A 22,857-nucleotide genomic window follows, 5' to 3' on the forward strand; every position below is an offset into this window, starting at 1 on the left:
AGGCATTTTCCAAACTATCGGTATCGGCAGTTATAATGGCCGATAAATTAATATTTCAAAAATAAAATAAAAACAGACGAAACACGCTTGAACCATGTCATGAGTGTTGGAGTTGTATAGTTTGTCCACCAGAGGGCGCTCTACACCGTTCCTGTTGGCAACACTCGTTGAGTTGGTCACGATACATACATCGCTTAAATAACAATTAAAAGAACATCCCCATCAGTTCTCTTAACTCAAATAAGCAGGACAAAATTTGTGACTATCATGTCCAGTTTCAAATAAATAAATAAAATATCGGCCGATATATAAATATTTGCATCGGTATTGGCCTTCAAAATCCTTTATCGGTCGGGCTTTAGTGTCCATGGTTAACCGATTAACTGTTAAATTACCGAGTGATACATTTTGCATGATAAAGTGGCGTCAATACATATTTGCACAACTTCTGCATTTTTTTTTTCTTCTTAATGTCGATAAACTATTGCGAAATGATGTCGTTTCCATTAATAACGATGTTGTGCGACTAAAACATTTTTTTTTTCCTCTTGCGATAAGTCATTCCAAAAATAATGGCAACGGATGTTGGTAGGCTGTATTAGACATTATTATATAATTTTTTTTTAAATAACTGATATCGAGTATTTGCACGTTTATGTGCCTGATAACGATATAGAACCGATATTTATTTTGTTGTTTTACTTGTTTTCGACAAACATAGCAACAGTACTGTAATTTTACACCCTCCTTGCATACAAAACACTTCAATAAATAGTTGTTTGAAAAAGTGCAAAAAATAAAGCGTTGATCAGGTAAACAAACTGGTAACAGATAAAGAATGTCAAAATTATTCTTAACAAATAAAAAAGCATAACGCATTTTAAAACGGTGTATTCCAGCTTTAAGATGCACATATTTTGACGATAGCAGAGGTGAAGCCCGGAGGCTCGGTCTGTGAGTGCGTCCTACAGTGTGATGTATTGCTGTGTTCAGACAGTTTAACATGTTGCTCAATGCTGCTCTCATGCCCTGAACTGAGCTGCTACTCGTGACCTCTGTGTCGTCAGGAGAGCCCAGTCTGACCTCTCGCGACCTCCCCGACATTTAGAGATCACAGGGTCAGACAAGTTCATGTGACTCTCCTGTCAGGACAGAAGCGGTTAAGAAACCCTCAGCCATCAGTCAGAAGACTGGTCTTGTGATAGAAGAGGATTGGATGTTTCAGTATTTCCCAGTTTGTTTTAACTTGAAATTAAATATTGAAGTCAAGTTAACTTAGGGTGGCGTTGAAAATTGACAATGTCTCATCTGTAATAAATGTAAATTAACAGGTTAAATGCACCCAGATCTATTTGTTGACAAAAGTCCGGACTTTTGCTGAATAGGTGTTATGTACACTGTAAAAAGATTTGTTATCACAACATTTTTTTCTTGTCAAATCAACTTAATTTATTTAGCTCAGATAACTTGTTATTTTGAGTTTCTATTAATTAAATTAATCTCCTTCATTGTATTAACTCGCTTTTTCCAGTTCAATCAACTTAAAATTTTAAGGCAACCAGGTTACTAACTTTAAGTTAAACCATCAATATTTTTTTTACAGTGTAGTAATCACAACATTTTTTCTTTTGTCAAATCAACTTAAATAATTTATTTAGTTCAGATAACATATAATTTTGAGTTTCTGATGATTAAATCATTCTCCTTCATTGTATTAACTCACTTTTTCCAGTTCAGTGAACTTAAAATTTTAAGGCAACCAGGTTACTTACTTAATTTAAGTTAAACCAACAATATTTTACAGTAATTGAAAAACAAACACAGGTTTTTGTCTGTTTGAGTATTGCTAGTAATGGATTTACACTGTAAAAAAATATTGATGGTTTAACTTAAAAAGTAAGTAACCTGGGTTGCCTTAAAATTTTAAGTTGATTGAACTGGAAAAAGTGTGTTAATACAATGAAAAAGAATGATTTAATCATCAGAAACTCAAAATTATATGTTATCTGAACTAAATAAATTAAGTTGATTTGACAAAAGAAAAAATGTTGTGATTACTACACTGTAAAAAAATATTGATGGTTTAACTTAAAAAAGTAAGTAATCTGGTTGCCTTAAAATTTTAAGTTGATTGAACTGGAAAAAGTGAGTTAATACAATGAAGGAGATTAATTTAACCATCAGAAACTCAAAATAATAAGTTATCTCAACTAAATAAATTATTATAAAGTTGATTTGACAAAAGAAAATATGTTGTGATAACAAATCTTGAAAATATTTTTTACAGTGAAATCATGCTGAAAGAGAATGAGATATATTGATTGCTGAATACCTAATCAAACTAGTTAAAATGTTTAATGATCAAGTCCTTGGACATCTTCAGAGTGCTGTGGTTGTTTAATATATAGGAAAACGTACATATAAATGTGCCGTCAGTGTCTTTGTTGTTCTTGTTTTTCATCCGTTGAACTTTCCACGTTCATTTAATTGATCACAGAGTTCTGTGAAGACAAACTTGTGTCTGAGCAAAATACATTTGTAACAGTTCTTGATGTGATTTTGTAATTGTTTTTTGTTATTTACGCACACACACAGACAGTTTCTGTCCTCAGGGTCTCCATTAATTAATGCCTTCTCATTGGGATCAGTAATACACTCTTGGGTAATAAACACCTTCCTCATGGGTCACACACACACAGGAATCTCCTAGTACGCCAACATTAACACACATCCACAGAGAATTGTTTCCTGTTTGGAGAGCAGACCTGGGTCATACTCGGTGGATGCAGTGTGTGTGTGTGTGTGTGTGGCGGTTAAAACAGGAGCCTGAATCAGCGTTCTCCTCCTGTCTCTCCCTCTCGGGTTCCTCCAGCAGGTCACGGCCCAAAAATAGCAGCGGGCGCCGTTTCAAGTGCAAAACCGCCGACTTTGGGGCCGCAGCCAGTCTTTCGAGTGTGAGATTTCTATGGGAATACTTGGCTAAGCTGCTGAGTGTGTGTGTGTGTGTGTGTGTGTGTGTTTTTCTCGTTCCACTCCCACTTTTTTTCCCTTTCCCTCTCTGATCTGACTCTGGCAGATGAGCTTGCAAATTTTCACTGAACACATGCGCTCCACGTGACGACAGTTCAGTGTGTAAATATTCCCACACACACACACACACACACGCGCGCACTCCTCCGCTGGGAGGCTTTATGACTGACTGCCAGATTGATTTCAGCATCACACACCCCAAATGAACTCATTTTGCTCAGGCTTGCTTTCAGGCAGCCAGTCTTCTGTAACGGGCAAAACCATCAATAATCAAAGACTATGCTTATTTCCTGTATTTTGAGGACATTTTCACATCTAATAGTTGTATTTATGTACATGTTGCTGATGTTTGCCCTGCAACTAGATTTATTTTTGAGAAAATGTGAAGTGTTTGCTTGTCCAAAACTTTGACACAACAATGCTAATTTGTTGTGGGTGCTGTCCAGATCGTTGCTAATATTAGGATACTTCAACAATTTGTTCACCCTTATGTTGTTTTAACCCATAAGTTCATCTTAAGAACACAAATGAAGACATTAATATGCTCTGTGTTTGTGTTCATCCATTGGAAGTTTATGCAATCTAAAAAGCTTTATTATTATACACGATTATTGTAATTGTCCTATTGTTTGTACTTTGTCTCTTTGTTCTTATTTTTAATAACAGATCAATTAAAATAACTGAACGTCCACATCTAGATTCAGGTGTTTATCTTGATGTTAATGTTGATATAATGAAAAAGTTTATATAATTTATATTGCCAAGTTGAACAGAGTCATTGGTGTTTAATAGGTATTTTGTTTTGCTTCCATTGATGTTAAAACGGTCAGATTTGTGACTTGTTGTAATGCAACAACACTGCTGTTCACTTTGTTATAGTGACCCTTTCTTTTCTCGCATGAGTGAAACTTATATTGTTTATTTAACTTTCAGTTTTTAAGTATAATGTAAATTGATTTTACACATACAAGCATTATCGTATAGCATATTGAAAATTGCATCAGTTATCATACATTTTCTTCAAAATCATACTTATACACAGAGCACGCGTGTGTTGCAAATTTGAAAGCAAAGTATTGTCGCAAAGTTTATATACCGGTGTGAATTTCCTCTCGTGACGCCCCTACTTGGCATAAAGCAATGCAATGAGATTTTTTTTTTTTTCGTTAAAGTTCACTTTTGAAAAAACTTTTGCTGATAATTTACTCACCCCCGTGTCATCCAAGATGTCCACGTCCTTCTTTCTTCAGTCGAAAAGAAATTACGATTTTTGATGAAAACATTCCAGGATTTTCTCCATATAATGGACTTCAATGGGAACCAAACGGTTCAAGGTCCAAAAGACAGTTTCAGTGCAAACTGTTCAAAGGGCTTTAAACGATTCCAGACGATGAATAAGGGTCTTATCAAGGACCCTTCGAGTCATGACTCGAAAAAAGATTATTTGAGCTTATAAAACGTAAACTTTTTTATTTATTTATTAAATGACCAATCGCATCGCTAGATAAGACCCTTATTCATCGTCTGGCACACAAATGGTGTGGCACAAGTACTCAGGGGTTTGTTCAGATCACTTGGAATAAGCAACAGTAATGTTTTGTCTTATCACACAACACTAAAACATATTGTCATTTCCTCTTGTTCTCATGTGCAGGATTTGTCGGGCTCCATCGACGATCTCCCCACAGGCACAGAGGGTGCTTTAAGCCCGGGCGTGAGCACATCAGGTGTGTCCAGCAGTCAGGGTGAACAGAGCAACCCAGCGCAGTCGCCGTTCTCTCCCCACACCTCTCCTCACCTCTCGGGGATCCGTGGGCCCTCTCCCTCACCCGTGGGTTCGCCTGCCAGCGGCCCGGCCTCGCGCACGGGACCCCTCTCACCTGGAGCCATGCCTGGTGGGAACCTCACTCATATCATTTATTTTAATAATGCAGTTGTTTAGTTTACTTTAGAGACTTCTTTTTAAACTTTGTTGTTTATATCACCTATAGGAAACCAAATGCCCCCCAGACCATCGAGCGTCCAATCAGATGGTATATTACATTCCTCCATGAGTCAGGACAGAGGTGAGTCTTGACAGTTTTGTCGTTTTATGATTTGCACAATTTGACTAAGGTCTGCACTATTACTCAAAATTAAACTAATAACGTGATGTTGGTGTAATTACAAATCACAAAGCCTGCTATTTAATTAAATGTATGCTATGTGTGCCTCATGGGACATATATCACCTCTGTGCTTCAGGCGACCCAAGTTCAATTCCCGGCTCCCGATCATATTCCTCTCCCCCTCTCCCACTTCACTTCCTTTCTACATAGTGTCCTTTGATAAAAGACAAAAACTCTCAAAAATAAATCTGTAAAATTACAATACAAATATATATTTTTTTAAGTTTACAGTAATGTAAATTAAAATAATTTAGGGCTGTCGCATCCAAAATAAAAGTTTGTGTTTACATAATATATGTGGGTGCACTGTGTATAATTATTTTTTGTGTGTATATATATATATATATATATATATATATATATATAAATACACACGCATGCATGTATATTTAGGAAAAAAATATTATTTATATATAAAATATTTTATTTATATATAAAATAATATGGGTGCACTGTGTATAATTATTTTGTGTGTGTATATAAATGAATAAATACACACGCATAAATCTATATTTAGGAAAAAAATATTATTTATATATAAAATTTTATTAAAAATATTTTTTAAAAATTTGTTCAAATATATTATATTTATAAAATATATATATAATATATTTATAATTTATAAATCTATATACAGTAAATAAATATATATACACACAGTGCACCCACATATATTATGTAAACACAAACTTTTATATTTGTTTTATCTTTAATATGATATAATGATTTAATATTTATCTTTAAAATGTTTTATCTTTAATCTTTAATATTTGTTTTACTTTACAGTGAAAAAAAATCCAGTATTATTATTCTTTATTTTGTTTCTAATAATTAACGTCAAGGCTAGTTTACCATATCATAACCGTGTCCGCTCTCTGCAGTATATATGAGGAACCCTCAGATGCCATACGGCTCTCCTCAACCCGGGTCAACTTTATCCCCACGGCAATCATCTGGAGGCCAAATGCATAGTGGGATGGGTTCCTTCCCCCAGAACAACACCATGGCTAACTATGGGCCGCAGGGTGCCCAGTACGGACCTCAAGGTGAGAAGCTTTGCTTTGATTAAATATTTGACTTAAGAACATGAAAAACACATTTGACTTTTATTACTCTAGCCTAGTTTACCTTAACCCCAAAATCTACGTAACAGGTTACCCGAGGCCACCAGGTTATGGAGGCATGCCAAATGCTAACTATCCAGGTGGTCCTGGCATGAGTGGATCCATGAACCCTATGGCTGGGCAGGGTGGAGGAGGGCCGTATGGAGGGATGCCTCCAGGACGCATGGGGCCAGGTCAGATGGGTACGAGGCCATACGGCCCTGGCATTGCCCCCAACATGGGTGGCATGCCCCCTCAGGTGGCATCTGGAATGTGTCCACCACCGGGAATGAACAGAAAGCCTCAGGATCCTGCTGCAGCGGGCATGCACCATGGCCCATCCAACTCCATACACAGGTAGAGTGCACCACATGCTGCTTTTATACTTAACCTCATTGAGAAGCACAATTCCTGTAGACCCGGTTGGCAGAAATTTCCATTCTAACCCCTTCTCTGTTTGCGATCGGATCATTTTAAGCAGCTAAACTCTGGGAAAGTTTTCAATTATCCACTAAGCAAATTCTTTCAAACAATCAGTACAAAACAGTGCTTGTATGTCATGAAAACCAGGCTTATTTCATCAGAGACGGCAGAGAGAACAGTGACTCATGGCCAGTTTTCAGTCAATTATTCATTTCTGGCTTTAAATATTCTGTCAAACTCTGTGATTGTTTCTGAAGAGCGTGAGCCCTCACGCGTCGCGCTGTGAAACACAGACTGAACGGCACGTCACAACATCCCACCATGGCCAGATGATATGCTAACTACGTTTCTCAGCTGGATAAAGCAAACCAGCTTCTCGCTAGTAAAGTTTTGATGGATGCGAATTGTAATCAAGGTAAACACGATTACAGTAACGCACAGGAGTCGTACAGTAAGCACGCGTGAGTCCGTTATTATTGATGCGCAACCAAACCGTGCACGTGCACTCTTTTACATAGACATGTTTTAGTACGTTCACATTGTTTTTTGCTCAAACATTCAGGGTAATGTTTTAATCTGTCTGTGTATGTTGCTGTGTTTAGTAATTCTGAATAGATCTGTACTGTAATAGGCATATAATGTAATGGTCAAGGTGATGGTCATCTCCATGCGGTCCTGTTCAGTATCCAACTTGACATGTCTAAAATGTAAACAAGCTCTAAAAATATCATATATTTAAGCATAATATAAGCTATTTGCTGTTGCACCGTACACATACTAAGAATTCACTGTGAATTTTGACTTTTTTCCCTGTAATATATATATATATATATATATATATATATATATATATATATATATGAAGAGTTCAGATGCAAAAGCCTCTAAGTGCCATTTGAAATTTTCTTCTTTAATGATGATTTTTATCAAGCTTGTTCAGTGATTTCACTTAAATGGCAATGATAATTACCTATTAATTGTTATTTAAGTGAAATTACTGAACTTAAATATACAAGTTTGACAAAAATCTTCATTAAAGAAGAAAATTTCAAATGGCATTTAGAGGCTTTTGCATCTGAACTCTTCATATATATATATGTATGTATATGTATATATATATATGTGTGTGTGTATGTATATGTATATATATATATATATATATATATATATATATATTAGGGCTGTGCAAAAATTAATTGTGATTAATCGCATCCAAAATAAAAGTCTCTGTTTACATAATATATTTGTGTGTGCTGTATAATTATTTTGTACATATAAATACCTATGCATGCATCTATATAATTAAGAAAATGTGTTATTCATATATAAAATATTTATATTCATATAATATAGATTATGTATTTATATATATATATATATATATATACAGAATTTAAGCGCAAATAATTCTTAAATATATACATGCATGCATAGGTATTTATATATACAAAATAATTACATAAAGCACACACAAATATATTATGTAAACACTGACTTTTATTTTGGATGCGATTAATCGCAATTAATTTTTGCACAGCCCTAATATATATATATATATATATATATATATATATATATATATATATATATTAATCTTTGTGCTTTGGTGTGCATAGATTTATGACTTATGGACTACTTATACACTCCTGAACAAAATCTTATGACTGGGGGGTAAAATCTGTGCAAATATATGGCTTTTATGTTATTGTCCTAGTTATGATGGGGCTACTTTCTAATGAGTCCTTTTTTGACACTTTTAGTTCTGTTGTGAGTTTATATTTCGGTTATGGTCTTAAACTTTCATGAACGCAAACATCCGAAGCGCGCACCCTTAAAACCGCGCAAACACTGAATTGAAAACTTTCACGTCTTGAGCTTGTACGGACTAATTGAACAAAATAATTCAGGCTGTCAAACGATTAATCGCATCCAAAATAAAAGTTCGGGTTTACATAATTGTTGGATTGCTCGCATAGCTGGATCTCTCTCGTGCCTTTTGGAAACACACAGGCTGGTTTATCTCTTTTCATTAAACGCTTTTATACAACCCAAAGCGGTGGAAATAGAACAAATAATGCAGAGTTTGCTTGATTTTGATTTTGGTCGCAAATCCATAACATCCTGGAGGGACTGCCGGTTGAATCAGACATGCAGGAAAGATTTTACCTTCCAGAGTCCGTCTGATCATACTGGGAGAGCTGAACATGAGATTAATTCGTTTCTCTCCTAGACCGCCTGGATTTCCTAACATGAACCAGGGAATGATGGGAGCTGGGTCTCCATATGCACCACCCATGAACAGCATGCAGGGTATGATGAATCAAGCAGGACCGTACCCAATGCCTGGCAACATGTCCAATAACTCTGCAGGTAAGCACTCAACATGCTTCCTGTATTTCTCTTCACACATCAGTTTTTATCTAATTGAAGTAGCCCACAATGACAATGTTTTTCCATTTGTCTCATAGGCATGGCTCCCAGTCCAGAGTTTGGCATGGAGAAACTCAACCAATCGCAGAAGTTGAATAACAAAGTGGACGGGACTCCTAAGACCGAATCAAAAAAGGTGACGAGATATTAATATTGAAATGGGTCTCGGCCTCTCTTAAGCTCAAGGACACGGGCTTGACTTATCACCTGTGTGGAGGGTTGTGCATGTACATGGGGAGGAATGCACATTCAGGGGTTTTGAAATTGCTCCCTGCAGTCCTGCCTTTATACATCATTAATGAAAATGCTTTTCCACTGAAATGCACACACACACCGTGTTGATATATCCGTGTATTGATGCCCCGTTTATAAAAATTGCATGTATTTTCAAGCAGGAATCTACCAGTGGTGGAGGAGGTACTGAATCTCAGTACAAATAACCAGATAAATATTTACTTCAGTAAAAGTAGAAGTAACACAATGACAACCATACTTAAGTAGAAAGTAAAAAAGTACTTTAAAAGTTAATTGCGATTAATCGCATCCAAAATAAAAGTCTGTGTTTACATAATATATTTGTGTGTGCTTTATGTAATTATTTTGTATATATAAATACCGATGCATGCATGGATTTAAGAATTATTTGCGCTTAAATTCTGTATATATTTTTAAATACATAATCTATATTATATAAATATAAATATTTGATATATGAATAACACATTTTCTTAAATATATACATGCATGTGTGTGTATTTATATATACAAAATAATTATATACAGCACACACAAATATATTATGTAAACACAGACTTTTATTTTGGATGCGATTAATCGCAATTAATTTTTGCACAGCCCTAATTAAAAGTAAAAGTACTTGCATAACAATTGATTCTCTTAATGACTATTTTCTAATGATTAATAAAACATTTATTTCTAACTCATTCAACCTAATACTCCTATAATGATGGAAAAAAATGTCACAATTTCTGAAATAAGCTTGCAATTAGGCAATATAAACCATGCTTATCCTTACTAACTTATGTTAATAACTATGTTTGGCAGTAAACGCGATTAATTTATGGTGTAATTCTGAACCTCTTGGCTTGCCATAATCCTAACCAAACGTATCTGATATTACACACGATGTGTTTCCTATGCACGTAAAAACAAATTTTCGCGTATAAATTGCACGATAAACACACTGTGCGAGATGCATTTAGTTGATGTATCTATGGCAACCAAACGTCACTGGTGAGACAAACGTGCAACGAACGGACGGTCGGATTACGTTTTGGCAGGGGAAAAACTGATCAGAAAATGTAACAGAAGTTGTAGAAATGTAGTGGATTGCTGCAAAATGTAACCAAGTAAAAGTAAAAAGTATGCACTATTTATTCTACTTAAGTAAAGTACAGATACGTAAAAAATTTACTTAACCCTTGTGACAAAAATGTCCATGTTAAAAAACTGTCATAAAAATGTGACGCTTCGGAGCACAGACTTAAGTTTGGTATCATTTTAAAAGAAGACCCTTTGCAGATTATTGCTAAAGTAAAAAATAATAATAAGTAAATCAAAAAAAAGTTATATAGGTATAAGTTTATGAAAAATATTTATAAAAAAATATTTTATAAATAAGGTTGAACTCAAAACTGCAATAAAATCAAATCCATAAATCTAAATAGGTTGTGTTCCAAATTTGAGGATGATATCTCAAAAAATGAGCTTTGGGTAACAGTTTGTTTGGGCGTAGTAACATATTTTCCCCATTGGGTGGCAGCAAAACCCCACTGGAGCTCACAGTGATTGGATTTGTTATTTGCAGTTTTTCTCTCTCAGTATTACAAACACACATATTTTTTTTTATAACACACATACTAACCACACTCTGACATCCATACCAACACACCCACACAAATATTGTTGCATAATTTATCCCGTTGGCTCTATAATATGCCGAAGCAGAAAACAGGAATAAAGCGATATTTGTTTTATAGGCCAAACTTTTAAAAAAAAAATGGCACTATCTGATAAAAAATAGTAAAAAATAAAAATATGAAGCCTTGCCATCAGAATGAAAGCCTCTAAACAAAGATTGCATAATTGTATAGTTAACTGAACCGGGGATTAAAAATGGCAGTTTCAATGGGGACATTTTTGTCCAAAAGGTGCTGAGAGGGAGTATTTTTTGTACCTAATGCAAAAAAATATTTTTTGACGGTGAAATAGTAAAATTCCAATAAAAATACACACCTGTGCCAAGTTTTTTTGCAGTTAGCTTTAACACAGGCAAAGTGATAAAAAAAAAAAACTGAAAAGGACAAAAAATGTCCATCAGGATGCACAAGGGTTAAGTAAATGCCACCTCTGGAATCTACTATATGCATTGTCCATTTCATCCTTGCAGAAGTCGAGTTCGTCCACCACCACTAATGAGAAGATAACCCGTCTGTATGAGCTGGGTCCGGAACCAGAGAGGAAAATGTGGGTGGATCGTTACCTTGCGTTTGCTGAGGAGAAAGCCATGGGCATGAACAATCTCCCCGCGGTGGGCCGCAAACCCCTCGACCTCTTTCGCCTCTACGTGTCCGTCAAAGAGATTGGTGGCCTCACTCAGGTGTGGAGATGAACTTCTCCTGATATGGTAGCTGTAAATTACAGAACGGGTTCATTAGGAGTTATTTGTGATTTGCATATGAAATGCTTATTTTGCTTTCTGTTTTTCTGTTGGCTTTGGAGGTCAATTGTGTCCGTCTGCTGTTTTCAGGTGAACAAGAATAAAAAGTGGAGGGAATTAGCCACTAATCTAAATGTGGGCACATCCAGTAGTGCGGCCAGCTCTCTAAAGAAACAGTACATCCAGTGTCTCTACGCGTTTGAGTGCAAGATCGAGCGAGGGGAAGACCCTCCGCCGGACTTCTTCAACACTGACCCTAAAAAGAACCAGGCTAAGGTCCAGCCCCCGTCACCAGGTCAGTGCCGACATGCCCAACAACTGGGTTTTTGGTTTGGTTGTAATACCTTGGTCTGAAACTAAATCCAATGCCATACTATAACCAGGTGTGATGCAAAAAGGCCGATTTCACATGCTAGTTTTTCAGTGTTTTGAGATTGGTCCGCAATCCCTGTGCATTAAACATCAAATATGCTCTCAGTGTTTGTGAGGTTTGGTGCTTGCTTTCAGCATTTCTCCTTCTGGTGTAAGATTACCACGGTGTTTGAAGTAGGGCTGAACGATTAATTGCATTTGCGATAAAATCGCGATATGATGAAACGCGATTTTGTAATCGCAAGAGCTGCGATTATACTGGTCACGTGACACGCGAGAGAAAAGCAGTCTGCAAGATAAAGCATCAACTTCCCACGCTACGCGGTCTGGCGTTCAGAAAAGAACAGTTTATTGTGTTATTTATTCTCTCCTCTCCTCAACAATCCTGGATCGATTCAGAGAATTTCAGAATCGAGTATGAGCTTATAGTTTTTAAACACAGATGCGTGATGACGCTGCGCGTGCTTTAGAAACGAACGGTGTTCTGAATCTGCTTGCTTCTATTTTCTCACTCTCTCTCTTCCTCACTCACACACACGACACCGCTCGAACCTTCCAAAACATAGTAACGTTATTTCATAAAGTTCGGGATTGAACCGAATTACAAGGACATTCGCGGGCTTCATTGAACAGGTTTTGCCGCTTTGCTTGATGTTATAACGTTACTCTTGCAGTGCTCGTTCTCTCCCGCGGGAATTTTCTTTACAAATGCTTCAGTTCACAGAGGCATTATTTATGTCTTTTGGAATGCAGTTGGCTTGTATATTAAAACCATGAAAATCACTGAGAAGGCTGCTTTCATTTTAAAATAATAACGCGTGCTTTGTGAAGAGCGCTCGTGCATGCGGCCGTGAGCGACTCATTGGTAAATGTACTTGGATGTCAAAATGCTTTTATGACGCAAAATTAATGTAAACGCGGTCAGTTATATCTTAAACCAACAGGACAAACCACATTTAGAATTTCAAAAGAGATATATGCATTAGTGTGAATGCAGCTTATCGTATCTAAACTAAGGGGAAATCACTCCAGCTCTTGAATGAAAAACATTCAGACAGCCTACTTTTAAATACAGAGACCACTCTTTGTTTATTGCTTGTAATGTTTTTTTTTTGTTTCTCTTTATTTACTAGCTTTTATATTTTTAAGCTATATTATTTTATATAGCCTATTTAAAGTTCTTAACATGTAATTGCTTTAATTAAATGTTTTTTTTATATTTATTTTTTAAAGTATGTGTTTTTACACATGTAATTAAATACATATTTTAAGAGTTATTAAGATTAATTAATAAGAAAAAAAGTAGATCGAATCATGAGCTATCTAAAGATTCCCATCCATACTGTACAATGATTTATTGCTTGTCTTTGTCGACTAATACAGAAGGTAAATAACTTTTTTTTTAAATCGCATATTAAATCGCAATCGCAATATTGGCTAAAAAAATCGCAATTAGATTATTTTCCAAAATCGTTTAGCCCTAGTTTGAAGCATATGAATTTGAGGGTTAATGCGTTGTTGTTTCGAGTCAGGTACAATGTTGTCATGATGTCCAGGAAAGCTGACGTAATCAGAGTTGAGATTCGATAACTGCCAGTACATAAACCTCTTCCCATAATGCACCTGTAACCTGCTAGATTCATGTGGTTGTAAATGTGACATTTTGTTTTAATGGAGTTTTGCTTTGTGGTTTAATACAGCTGGTAATGTTTGAACGCCAACATTTGATGTTCATTTCTTGTGTTGTTTATAGTGATTTATTGTATTGATTGCTACCTCTCCTTTTTTGATGCATATAATATAGATATAATATATGGAGATATTGATACTCCACTTTTTTTTTTTGGAAATAGGCTCATTTTACAACTCCCCCAGTTGGGTTTTAACCATTTCCGAACCAGTCGATTTTCTGATTTTCAGCCCGACCGATAAAGGATTTTGAAGGCCGATACCAATACAAATATTTGATGTATCGGCCGATATTATTAGTATTTTTTTATTTTTTTTATTTCAGAAACGCGCAGCAAAATATTAACAGATTTCCCTAACATTAGTTATTTGTAGTTAATTATGAGTTTTTAATAAAATATTATGATAATGCATAACTGGTTCTCTCTGGCTGGATCAGCAGGTTGCAGGATGTGGCGCGTTATAACAGGAACGGTGTAGAGTGCCCTCTGGTGGACAAACTATACAACTCCAACACTCATGACATAGTTGAAGCGTAATTCGTCCGTTTTTATTTTTATTTTTATTTTTGAAATATTCATTTATCGGCCATTATAACTGCCGATACCGATGTTTTAGAAAATGTCTAATATCGGCCGATATATCGGTCTAGCTCTATTTAGAAGAATATCAGTAACCAGACAGTTTCTGGTCTCATTGACTTCCATAGTATATTTGTTTCCTACTATGGAAGTCAATGACACCAGAAACTGTCTTGTTATTGATATTCTTCTAAATATCAGAAAATCGGCTGAATGGATTCGAAAATGGTTAAAACCCAACTGGGGGAGTTGTAAAATGAGCCTATTTCCAAAAAAAAAAAAGTGTAGTATCCCTTTAAGTATGCTTAAGGAGACTGCATTATATCCATCCAGCTGTTTTTCAATCCAAAAACACAAAAAAGAGAGTAAGTTCTGTTGAAACTAAGATTACAAGAGAAACGGGGCGAGTTAAAGGGGATCCCGTGTGATGTAGAGCGCGTCTGCTTGGCACAGTGTCATGAGCTCCCCGACTCCCCTTCCGGCAGATTGCGTTCTCCTGGCCTCGGGATTCAGAGGCAAACCCCTGGAGGGCTGAGCCGAGGGGAGGGGGATCGGGGTGTGTGTGTGTGTGTGTGTGTGTGTGTGTGTGAACGAAGGGGTTAGTGATATGTAAAGTCAAGCTGGGTTTTTCGTCATCTTTTTTCCCACCCTCCTCCTCTTTATCTGTGTTTGAGGGATATCCTTGCCCAGAGGAGGGAGGCTGAGCCATTGTGCCGTGTGTTAAAGAGCATGTGTGAAGTGTGAGATACGGTTACGTCTGACCTGGCAGTGACCCCAATGTGTGTACGAGTTAATGAATGAAAGTATGAGTCATCCAACAGGCATGCCAGTAGTAATCGTCCTCTAGCTGGCCGCAAGATGAGCTGCAACATGTGGTGGTGTTCATCCACACACGTTTGTGTGTCTCGTCATCATTCCCTGCACTCTCTGACACTGACATTGACACACAAGCACATTGGCTCAAGTCTACTTAAACATGTAATTATGTTGGTTGGGATTGGCATGAGCACTCAAAAATTTAAAGAGACAGTGAAGTTTGAGTTCAAAACATTTCTCTATTATATGCTGCATAAATAAACTTGCCTTGCCTTGCTAGAAATGTTGCTTTTTACTTTTAAGCAGCATGTAACCTTCAAAGTTTATGTTAAACTCATTGAATTTAATATTTTTTAATACTTAAATAAGGTGGAAAAATAGTTCTAGCAGATTTAGCTGTGAAATGTTAATGTTATTGGTACCGACTTTTGGAATATCGTCTTGTGTGCTATTAAAAAAAATAATGCTCATTAATATCTGTTGTAATAGTATTCTCAGTTGAAGAATTGAGACCTGGAAACAGTATTTGATGCGTCACGACTCAAAACACCAAAAACGGGGCTTCATTTGTTATGAATTGCATTTGAGGATAGGGCTGGGTATTGACACAAATTTCACAATTCGATTCGATTTCGATTCACAAGCTTGCAATTCGATTTCGATTCAATATCGATTATTTTGGATATCAGTTGCAATAAATGGCAAATTTTCTCAAGGGAATCAAATCTCTTAACTAATGCTGTAAACTATGGGAGTCTAGTTGTAGCCTATAGGCTTCATTAGCCTAATATGAAGGTGTTTTGTAGCTATACAAACACTTAAATTACACTTTTATTTATTTTTATAATAAGAAAATCATATGAAATATAAACATTTAAATGGTGGCTGTCATAAAAACTTGCCAGATTTTTTCAAATATGCATTAAATATTGAAGAACATTAAGATTATAATGCATATGTAATATGGTGTATATATTTATCAAAATGCTCCTCTCTAGAGTTATTTTCTTCTAGCCGACTAACGAGTTTATGTGGGTTTTCTGAGGTAAATATGACGATGACATTGATTATAAGCTGTTTAACTGACGTCTTTCCACGGTTGAAACGCTGATTGAGCGAATCAATGTGACATGATCCGGATTTGGATAAGTTGTACTCTATCTTTAACACACTTTCAGATGCTCGTTCATGTTTATTTGGCGCTGTGACTGGTATTATTAAGCCGGAAGAGAGATCAGCGCTGCTGCTTCTCCAGAGCGATCTCACGCCACAGCGACAAAACACTATTTATGTTTTTGAATTTCTAAAGAAAATGGACGTAATTTGAAAATTGAGACTTTGTTTCATATCAATAGTGACAAAGGACAAAGATTATTGCGACACAATGATCCATTCATTCAAATCTAACATTCAAGACTAATCGATTCATGAGATTTAAGAATCGATATCGGTTCGTAAAAATGAAAATCAAGACTCTGCCTGTTTATCTGAGTACTCAAGCGATCCAACTGACCCCCATGAGGCGTATTGCCTCATCTTTCTCAGCACATGAGTAAGCTCTTAGCTGCCGGCTGAGTGGTAATAATGGAGACTCTGTCATGCTGTGATAAGGAGTTTCAAACCTTCGGATGCTGCTCTCTGAGCACTTAGCTGGCAGAGCACCTCTCCCTGTGTCATCGGTGGGGGAAAATCCTCAAATGAGATTAAGTGCCATGAAAAGCAGCTGATTTCAGGCTGGCGAAGATTGCCAAATGAGCCGACCTCAGCACATTTCCTTGAAAGTGTGTCGCATGCTGTCTGTCCACAGTAAAAGTGCTGTAGAAACAACAAACGCAGCACTTCAGAACATATTTGATGTTTTGGGAATTTTGTTTTCTGGTATTGTGTTTCTGTACTATTCGCACAATAGAGAGCCTAAGTCCCTCCCCTTCCGGTCGACCACCATGGGACCTTATTTCGGAAAAAATATTGTATGGTAGTCAATGGAGAGACAACAAATATTTTGATCTGGTTTGAATTGTGCCCTGAATTACACATATGATGTTTGTCAATTTAAAAGATACAGTTTAAAGTAAAGAAAGTCACAGTTTGATGTAAAACCGTTGAGTTATAAGACGTAATTAAAAAGACTACAAACCCCAAAGGTGCACATTTTCTCCCAATGAATGAAGCTAACTTTACTGAGGCTAACGTCTGTCATTGTTTCTATAATCTTACGTTATAATCATAACGTTACGCCGTCATGCCTGAGTGTTTTGTACCAGACCGCACACACACGAGCAGCGGATCTCACTCGTTGTTTCGCTTCCTGGGAGATGTAGTTCATAGAGCGATTTTCACTTAAAACTAAATGTTACTCTTCTGTTGTATGACAAACTGCAACGTTTTTGACTTTCAGAATTATCTTTTAAATTGACAAACATCATATGTGTAATTGAGGGCACGGTTCAGACGGAATATAAAGATAAGTTGTCTCTCGCCATTGACTACCATTCATATTTTTTCCAAAATAAGGTCCCATGAGCCGGAAGCGGAGGCTCTCTATATGTCCACCTAAACTTCCTCTGGTGTTTGCTGACTGACAAATCTGATATTCCCCCTTCCCTCAGCTGGATCAGGATCGTTACAGGGTCCTCAGACGCCTCAGTCGACCAGCAGTTCAATGGCCGAAGGTGGTGACCTGAAGCCCCCTACCCCTGCCTCAACACCGCACAGTCAGATGCCACCCATGCCTGGTGCTAGGTACGGTACATGACAATACTACGCCTCTCTATGATCAGTTTTGGGACATTCAGAATTAATTTCAAGGGCCACAGTCGCTCATTTGAGCTAATTTTGAGTCATTATGTCTCACACAGGAGCAGTGTGAACTTACAGGACCCGTTTGCTGACGGTGGGGATCCAGCTTTTACCAGGCGTAACTCTGTAACCCCCAATTCAGGTTATCAGCCTGGTATGGGTGGACCAGACATGATGGGCCGCATGGGGCCTTACGAGTCGAATAAGGACCCCTTTGGTGGTATGAGAAAAGGTGAATCTTCTTGTCATATCCTTACAAAGTAATATTATGGATCTCTTTTGTAAATTTGTTTTCTTTTAGTTATCTCTCATCTTTGTTCTGGCCCACTTTATATGAAGAAATCTTTATACAGTCCCTCCAGAAAAACGCGATTATGCGATCGCTGAATTCAATGCAAAATCAGCCAAAGTCCGCATATTTACTTTCGCCGCATAAATTGCCGATTTCCGTGCAAAATATGCGGGGTTTGCATAATTTCATAATCCTCGCATTTTCGTTGCAAAAAAAGTCACATGTATCTTAGCAGAAAGTTGAAAAATGTTGCGTTTGCTTCACACAAGAGCAGCCATTTCCCCCCCGTTTCCATGGGAACGTTATGAAGTGACGCAATTACGAGACGCCAGACAGACTCACGGAGGCGATCGACATCTCACAAATCGAACTCGTATAACTGTCCGTCACACGTTCTACCGTCACATCGTTACTTAATAAACAACATAAGATAAAAGAAGTAGCATCAAACAGACATGGGGTGTTCGAGGCGCACATATAACACTGCAGAGAGCTCTTAAAGGGGCCACACCTTATTTACACTCATTACAGTCTGAAATAAAACAAGATGAGAAATTAAATATTCCCAGCACTTTCTATGATGTAGTATGCTTGCTTATCAAAGGAAGTAATAAGAAATGACTCTTACATTAGCCTAGTGAGAACAGGATGTTGAGGGAATCACTTTTTTTCTCTTTTTCATCAAACCACAATTTTTTGCAAATTCCTGCAATTTCATCGCATAAAATTACATAAATATGCCGCATATTCCATCGCATTTTTAAAGAAAACGGGCCGCGCAATCAATCAATTTTTGCCCGCAACAATCACACAAAAACTCCGCGTTTTTATGGAAGGACTGAATACTATTATAGTAAATGTTATATATAAATCACAAATTTTCACACATTTTTGGAAATTACCACCACAAAATCAGTCATTTTGATTGCAAAAATCACACAAAAAAAATCGTGAAATCCTGGAGGGACTGAATTTATAGTTTTGCTGCTATAATATTGAGCCTACTCTGTGTAGCCAGTTTTTATGTACTTTGCTACACTAACATTTGAAAATTTCAAATTGTCTGCTCTATGAATCTTATCCCAGCAAGACTAATTGTTAAAAGGCTTGGCGATTTATTTATTTTTAAACCTGAAATTTACTAATCATCCTTGTAAGTATAAATTGTACTTCTAATGATGTGTCATGTTGTAAACACAACATGATAAGAATTATGGGTGGTACATATTTTAGTATACAAAAGAGGATGTTCAGTGTGTCTCTCTTCTTGCATTTTCAGCGGGTGAGCAGTTCATGAGCCCAAATCAAGGCTCGAATAGTGGCATGGGGGAGCAATATAACCGAGGCGCCGCAGGACCTATGGGCAATATTCCGATGGGTCAAAGACAACAGTACCCATACGGTCCGGGATACGACAGAAGGTGAGAGCATTTATTTATGTTTTACATTTTTATTAAATGAAGCCATTGAATTTATCACAGCAATGAAACACTGCTGAAATCTAATGAAGTGTTAATATTTTGTATCTTTGTAGTGATTTTGACATTCCAACACAACCTAACCAAGAGTTGCTGTTTTTAAAAATGCCATTTATTTATTTCCTTACAGACCAGACTCAAGTATGGGCCCAGATGGCAATATGGGTCCACAACCTAACATGATGCCTTCTGGTGCAGATGCAGGGATGTACTCACCCAACCGGCCCCCACAACAGCAGAGGTAAGGATTTAATTAAACAACACGTAAAACTTTCTAAATGTTTATTTGCTTAAAATTAAAATTTTCTACTGTTTGCTACTCACTATTGAACATCCATGCTTTTTGGGGCTTTCTGAAACTGGATGTATTTCTTGGTTTGCAGGCATGATTCTTACAGTAATCAATACCCTGGCCAAGGTGCTCCCCCTTGTGGACCATACCCAAACCAACAGTCAGGAATGTACCCACAACAACCACCGGTCAGTGCAACACAACCTTAAAGGGATTCTCCTTTTTTTTTTTCTTTTTTTTTTTTTTTGGTAATAGGCTCATTTTATCATTCCCCCAGAGTTAAACAGTTGAGTTTTACCGTTTTCGAATCCACTGAGCCGATTTTCTGATATTTAGAAGAATATCAGTAGCCAGTAGAGCCCGACCGATAAAGGATTTTGAAGGCCGATACCGATACAAATATTTTTGGGTTTTAAAATCCGATATTTTATTTATTTATTTGAAACTGGACATGATAGTCACAAATTTTGTCATGCTTATTTGAGTTAAGAGAACTGATGGGGACGTTCTTTTAATTTTTATTCAAGCAATGTATGTATCGTGCCCAACTCAACAGGAACGGTGTAGAGTGCCCTCTGATGGACAAACTATACAACTCCAACACTCATGACATGGTTCAAGCGTGTTTCGTTCGTTTTTATTTTATTTTTGAAATATTCATTTATCGGCCATTATAACTGCCGATACCAATAGTTTGGAAAGTGCCTAATATCGGCCGATAATATCGGTCTGGCTCTAGTAACCAGACAGTTTCTGGTCTCATTGACTTCCATAGAAGGGAAAAAATATACTATGGAAGTCAATGAGACCAGAAACTGTCTGGTTACTGATATTCTTCTAAATATAAAAAAATCGTCCGAATACATTCGATAACGGTAAAACCCAACTGTTTAATTCTGGGGGAGTGGTAAAATGAGCCTATTTCCAAAAGAAGTTTAATATTGCATTATTGGTAATTGTGTTATTGCCTGAGATCTAAAAAAAAAAAAAAACGTTCTCTCATATAGAATTACACGCAGAAGAGGCCGGTTGATGGTGTTTACGGTCCTCCTGCAAAGCGTCATGAAGGGGACATATACCCGTTTGGTGGTCAGCAGCAGGGACCCCAAGCCCCAGGTGGACCTCAGTCCCAACCAGATATGTATAACCAGTATAATACCTATCCAGGCTCCGACAGACGCCCACCTGGCCCACAGAGCCAATTTCCTTTCGGTTTCGACCTAACCAATCGAGGTCGAGGACCTAACATGGGCGGTCCAAACTCCCAGCCATCCATGCAGCCGCAGATGATGGGTAGCTCCATGAGTGTGCCCTCAGTCCCCGATGGACCCCAAGGACCCATGTGGCCTGGGCGTAATGAGATGAACTACCCAAACTATCATAATCGCCAGGGGCCCCCTGGTGTCCCTTCTCAAGGTCAAGGCTACCACAGCATGAATCGTTCTGAAGACATGATGCCCTCAGATCAGCGCATGAACCATGAGGGATCTTGGCCTGGCCATGTTAACCAGCGTCAGCCCCCATACGGGCCTGGGGGCTCTGGGCTGCCAATGTCCAGAACTCTACAACCCAACTATCAATCCTCTCAGAACCACATTCCACAAGTGTCCAGCCCTGCACCCATGCCAAGACCAATGGAGAACAGGACCTCGCCCAGTAAGTCTCCATACATGCACTCGGGGATGAAAATTCAGAAGGCCGGACCTCCAGTTCCTGCGTCACACATTGCCCAGCCGTCGGTGCAGCCCCCTCTGATTCGGAGAGACGTCGCATTCCCACCAGGTTCGATAGAGGCCTCGCAGCCCCTTCTGAAACCGCGTCGTCGGCTTACCATGAAGGATATCGGTAAGAGCATCGTTCCTATGAATACTGTTGTCTTGGTCCACTTGTAGAGTGTTCTAAAAGTTGGGTTTTGTTTTGTTTCAGGAACACCAGAGGCTTGGCGAGTCATGATGTCCCTCAAATCAGGCTTGTTAGCTGAGAGCACATGGGCTTTGGATACCATTAATATTCTTCTCTATGACGACAACAGCATTTCTAACTTTAACCTGAACCAGGTCAGTACGTTTTATGCTGTGATCACACCGGACTCGAATAGCGCGTCAAATTCGCGCCTGACGCGTCTAGTTAATTAATTCGCATGTAAAAACAAAACTTTGAAGCGAAATTTACGCGCGTCAGAATCGAAATCCGTTGGCGGCCATTGTTTTTATGTCGACCGAGCATTCATCGAGAGAGTCACCGCTCTCGAACAGTAGCGTGGGGATCATCGTCGCCGTATATTTGTGTCCTCCGCACCGTTTGGCTAGTTTCATCATTTGCTCGCTGGATGACGGCCGCTGTCAGCGGTACTTCCGCCTGTCCCGCGCCCAGTTTGATGACCTGTTGTCCCGCATCAGAGCGAGGATCACCCTCGCCCTCATCCACCTAATCTAGCTGTCATTTATTTTTGTTTTGATGATAAATAGAGCCAGCTTCCAAAACTTGTCCTGTGATTTTTTTTTTTTTTTTTTTTTTTTTCTCTCTCACGTCCAGACACGATCTTATGCACATACAGTGGTGTGAATAAGTGTTTGCCCCCATGCTAAAGTTGCCTAAAAAGAGGAATAAAAAATCATCTTTTGGATATTGATCTTAATGCCTTAATTAGAAAAATGAGGAAAACTTCAACCTTTAAGGACACAAATTTTCTTTGTGAATGAATA

General features: G+C 37.7%; 1 protein-coding gene across 1 annotated transcript in view; it reads left to right on the top strand.

Moving 5' to 3' along the window:
- The window catches only part of arid1ab (AT-rich interaction domain 1Ab), an 85,353-nt gene that overhangs the window by 58,689 nt on the left and 3,807 nt on the right, over window positions 1–22,857 (top strand). Inside the window, exons 5-19 of the mRNA XM_039681119.2 lie at window positions 4,685–4,925; window positions 5,022–5,096; window positions 6,079–6,243; window positions 6,351–6,657; window positions 8,954–9,093; window positions 9,192–9,289; window positions 11,564–11,773; window positions 11,924–12,128; window positions 17,901–18,033; window positions 18,150–18,322; window positions 19,662–19,803; window positions 19,991–20,101; window positions 20,244–20,340; window positions 21,160–21,997; window positions 22,079–22,209. Coding sequence (XP_039537053.2) covers window positions 4,685–4,925; window positions 5,022–5,096; window positions 6,079–6,243; window positions 6,351–6,657; window positions 8,954–9,093; window positions 9,192–9,289; window positions 11,564–11,773; window positions 11,924–12,128; window positions 17,901–18,033; window positions 18,150–18,322; window positions 19,662–19,803; window positions 19,991–20,101; window positions 20,244–20,340; window positions 21,160–21,997; window positions 22,079–22,209 — 3,066 coding nt within the window. The remainder of the gene's footprint in view (window positions 1–4,684; window positions 4,926–5,021; window positions 5,097–6,078; window positions 6,244–6,350; window positions 6,658–8,953; window positions 9,094–9,191; window positions 9,290–11,563; window positions 11,774–11,923; window positions 12,129–17,900; window positions 18,034–18,149; window positions 18,323–19,661; window positions 19,804–19,990; window positions 20,102–20,243; window positions 20,341–21,159; window positions 21,998–22,078; window positions 22,210–22,857) is intronic.

Source organism: Pimephales promelas, chromosome 18 (genome assembly GCF_988280905.1).
Source record: "Pimephales promelas chromosome 18, fPimPro1.hap1.1, whole genome shotgun sequence".
NCBI classification, from domain to species: Eukaryota; Metazoa; Chordata; class Actinopteri; order Cypriniformes; family Leuciscidae; genus Pimephales; species Pimephales promelas.